The sequence below is a fragment of the Lycium barbarum genome, chromosome 9 (genome assembly GCF_019175385.1).
Source record: "Lycium barbarum isolate Lr01 chromosome 9, ASM1917538v2, whole genome shotgun sequence".
Lineage (NCBI taxonomy): Eukaryota > Viridiplantae > Streptophyta > Magnoliopsida > Solanales > Solanaceae > Lycium > Lycium barbarum.
In genome coordinates, this window is record NC_083345.1 from 3,339,293 (window position 1) to 3,343,862 (window position 4,570).

Consider the following 4,570-nt stretch of genomic DNA (forward strand, 5'->3'; position numbering starts at 1 on the left):
CTGGAACTTGCATTTAGATTACAATTTTGTAATTTCTGTTGTTTTTATTTATTTCTAGAGTGTAAAATAGTTTTTTTAATGTGTAATTTCTGATTTTTTTTTAATATCATGTGAGTGTCTAGTATAGTTTTTGTGTTGCATATTTTAGAATTTGGCAAGTCCTTGTTGTTTAGGCATTAAATCTTCTTTTACCATTATTTCTATCAAATTTAACGGATAGAGTTTGATAAATATTTGATGGAGATTAAAAAACTATTAACTTATTGCAAAACATAAAGGATCAAAACTGTTCAACACATACTTAACAACTATTTTAAACCTACGCCAAACATAAGGGTCAATTTTTGTCACTCTCTCTTTTATCAATACTGCTAATGCCTTTTTGTGCACTTATTGGATTTTTAGCATTCACATACTGGACAGTATTCACATAAACCCTTCTCATGAATTTAGTTTACAATTTTCATCCACAAAATATATTGTTCCCAAATTCTTGCTGGAGAAAACCAATTTTTAAACGAAGAAGACTGCAAATTGTGAATACACAAAATAAGAAGAAATGTTTGCGTTGCAATACTCTTTATGAAGACAAAGATAATTCCCCAAGTGCCTGCTCTTTCCATGGCCACACCAATGGTATCCTCTCCCAATTCTTTATTTTTTTTTTTTTTTTGCTTCCATTTGTTTTATTTTTTCTCTCTTTATATGTGGGAATAAATATATAGAAAAAAAATAGGATAATGTTAAAACAAAATTGACAAGTATGAGACAGAGTGTTCCCCTGCCTCTGCCATCCATGAATTCATTCTGCTTTGATTTAAGTTGCTGAAAGTTAAAACTTTTAGTCTCCGTCAAATATTTATCGAAATCTATTGGTTAGATTTGATAGAAACAGTGGAAAAAAGAAAGATTTAACTATAAACATCAAGAAAGTCCCATCAAATTTTAAAATATGTGACACAAAAGACTATACTAGACATTAAAAAGATATAAAAATAGCAAAAATTATACCTCAGTCAAATCTAACCGACATAGTTTGGTAAATATTTACCCGACCCCTTATTAGCTTAGTTCATGAGAGTAGCTTTTAACTAGGAACTACAAATTTGTGCATTGTCAAATTGAGGTCCAATTAGTGAAGAAGTAAGTCAGATCGTTGCTGATCAATTTAATTGCTTGATGGATTGAGGTGTGTGACACGGGATTTTCTCCCCTCCCTTCTTCCTGCCCATTGCCTTCACATGTTACTTTATTTGAGTATTTATTGGAGACAAGAAATAGTTGCAGCAAGTATATTATTATTCTGATATCTACTTGTACGTTATTAAAAGTGTGCAAGATACACCCGCAAGGGTGGCTCAGTTAGTTGAAATTGAGGCTTTAATAATGGAGGTCTCAGGTTCGAAACCCCCCGCCTACGACAGCAAGGGATTTGCCTTTTGGGTTGAGCTCGTCGCACGGCGCTTGCCTAGTGCGGGTTATCTTTCCTGTGTGATTTGCAAGCTATTGCACAGGAGCTGAGTTTACCTGTGGCACACCGGAAGGGTAGCGGCTACGGGTTCGCATGTCATAAAAAAATAAAAATAAAAAAAAAAGTGCGCGAGATACCATTTCCTTCCGATGTAAGTTATAGATGATCAAGTCAAAGGAGGATAAGGGGTTTGGGTTGTACAGCCTCTAATAATATGTTCTCAAATCTCAATCGAAGGAAATCAATTGTGGTGAAGCTGCTGCAATTTGTATGCCAGAAGCTGAAAATAGAACTTTGAAGTGATTCAGGTCTTAGAGAAAACTAGAAATGTATGTGAAGAAGCAAGATATAGGAAGATAGAAAAAATAGATATAGGGTAAAATAGGAGCATGGGTGTAATGCCATGATGGAGGGCGGCCGACAAGGACGGGTCAAAAAAAGGATTGATAGGCTTTTAGACTAGCAAGCTTCTGAAGTAGGGGTGCCATGACACCTTAGGCGAATCTCACATGAATGAGAGCGAAACTGAAGAGCTGTATAAGACATAACACAAGTTTTGCAGGGTACGTGCTCTATTGGGCTCGATGATGATGTAGCTTAAAGGGCAAATCTCAGAGTTCTGTTGGACCAAAGCGGAAAATACGTGCCTGAACTTAGTCCACATACATTTGGACATCTAATGTTGCCACTGTCTGTGTTCTGTTTTTGTCTCGAGCTATGTATGTAATTTTCAAAGATTCCAATAAGTTTAGGTGATTATATACCATTAGTTGAGTTGCCACAATGTCCTCTCATTTATCTTTAGGTGGTATAGCAAGCTTTTATCTAGATCAGTGATTCTTGCCCTTGTGGCACAAGATGAAATTCATTCTTTGAATTTTTTTTCCCTGATATAGACCCTTTCCCTTAGTCCTAGTACAGTTGCTTTAATTTGCTATGTCACTGTTGAATCTTTTAGTTTAAGAGTGAAAAAAATCAGCGTCAGTTGACTTTCTAGCTTCTATTCGTTTATTCTTTCGCAGCTATTCTATTTTGGTTATCATATCGGTATGGATATTTGCTTTTGAGCATTGCAGGAGATAAAGGACTATTTTCCCTAGCACCACCTCACCAAGGGATCGATGGAGAATGGAGCGATGGGTCTGGCGTAATCGTCTATAAATGGAACGACAAAGATAAGAGGCCAAATACAGGAAGAAAAAACTGGAAAAAGAGATGGAGTTGTTGTGCTGAGTATGATGAAAATGCTCCACCTTGTAGGCAAGGATGGCATGTCTCGTACGATGATGGTTTCACGTTATATTAGATGTATTTTGTAAATAGGATTAGCTTAAGATTTTGATGTATAGCTATAGAATTTGTTCATCGCTAATTCTTGTTTTGTTAGTACTGATAAGTGTGTAATGTGTTTAGGAGTATCTAAGAAGACAATGTAAAAAGTAGCTTTCTTGGAGGAGTCTGTAATAACAAGATGTTGAACCTTTATATAATAAAAAAAAAGGGGTAAAGGGCCAAATATACCCCTGTACTATCGGAAAAGGGCCAAATATACCTCTCGTTATACTTTGAGTTCAAATATACCTTTGTTGTTATACTATTGGTTCAAATATATCCTTCATCTGTTAAAGTTATCCAAGATGAACATCCAAACCTACGTGTCACTGTCATTTGATGAGGTGAATGTCACGTAGCATGCCACCTCAACATCCCTAACCCATTTTACCCTTTCCTTTTATTTGTTCTTACACCACTAAATTTTCCTTTCCCCTCCACCACCATTGCCACCGCTACCGATACTACAACCATCTCTATATCTAAATAGACCCTGATCACACATGTGCAAACCCCCATTGCATACACACATCAAGAATTATAAGCCATCAAAGCAGCAAAGTCAATTGATATGCAGTGTGGAATACTTAACAATTGTTCAACCTTACCATGTGGACCACTTAACAAATCTTTCTGTTAATTTGTTTTCATTAGTAAATTAGATTATATGATAACAAAATATCGTCCATTTATTCAACAGACTTCTTTTTTTATCTTAAATACCAAAATAAATGGAATAATAGTATCGCTCTCTGTATTCTTCTTTCTGTATTTACATGAGATTTTTCTCTTGGAAATGAGAAAGATCATAGCTGGCAGCCAAGAAAAACAAAATAAGGTTAGGTTTGGATTGGATTGGAAATTTATCATAAGAAGCAACCTTTGTGCTTTTATGCGTATAATTCCATTTCCCTTGATTCTTTGAACAAAAGGCTCGACTTTTCTGATTTAAAGATTCCAAGGAAGCACAACGTAAATCAATGTGTAAGTCAACGTAAATCTCTGTTTCACCAAATCTGCAAATTAGTGGTGGTGATGATGGTGGAGAGGAAGAAAATTTTAGTAGTGAAAGAACAAATAGAGAGGAGGGTAAAATGGGTTAGGGGTACTGAGGTGACATGCCACGTGGCATTCATCTCATCAAATGTCAGTGTCACGTAAGATTAGATGTCCACTTTGGACAATTTTAACGGATGAGGGGCATATTTGGATCCAAAGTATAACAAAATGGGTATATTTAGACCCAAAGCATAATGAGGGATATATTTGACCCTTTTCCGATAGTACAGGGGTATATTTGGCCTTTTTCCGTAAAAAAAAATATGGAGACAAGATATTGTGCATCTGCTAGACTGCTAAGCATATTATGGAGACATCAACTTTAACCACACACACAAAATATATATAATGTGGAGATATAAGTTTACCTATGTAATAAATCCACATTTTTCAGAAATTACTTATATTGAATAGCCTAAATTCTCGAGACTTTTAAAGTATTACCTAAGTTCTTTCGATTGAATATGATAAAACCTATAAAACATAGAGTTATACTATCTATTTTATTAGTCACACAAAATTAATGCAAGTCGATACGTCCTTATTAGTTAACATGATTGGTTAATTACAATTCTTGATCTCGAGGCTTATAACTAGTCAATTCGATCAAAATGAAAACTTAATTTATATTTGCATAGAAATGCAGTAGTATTTTCCTTTCATAAAGCATATACTGTAGTAAATAATTTTTCACAACTATTAATTAAA

The 4,570-nt window shown here is 34.8% G+C and overlaps 1 protein-coding gene across 1 annotated transcript; it reads left to right on the forward strand.

The window, feature by feature from the left end:
• The first annotated feature begins 322 nt into the window (after positions 1–322).
• On the forward strand, positions 323–3,010 carry LOC132610893 (uncharacterized). Its single transcript, XM_060325298.1, has 2 exons — positions 323–636; positions 2,548–3,010. The coding sequence occupies exons 1-2, from the start codon at positions 444–446 to the stop codon at positions 2,775–2,777; spliced, it is 423 nt and encodes a 140-aa protein (XP_060181281.1). The 5' UTR covers positions 323–443; the 3' UTR covers positions 2,778–3,010.
• Positions 3,011–4,570: the final 1,560 nt, after the last annotated feature.

Bases quoted from the DNA above. Each gene is read 5' to 3' on its own strand.
- LOC132610893 (XM_060325298.1), top strand. From the start codon at position 444: ATGAATTTAGTTTACAATTTTCATCCACAAAATATATTGTTCCCAAAT. The intron at 637-2,547 runs GTATCCTCTCCC...TGAGCATTGCAG, and splicing joins TTTCCATGGCCACACCAATG to GAGATAAAGGACTATTTTCC.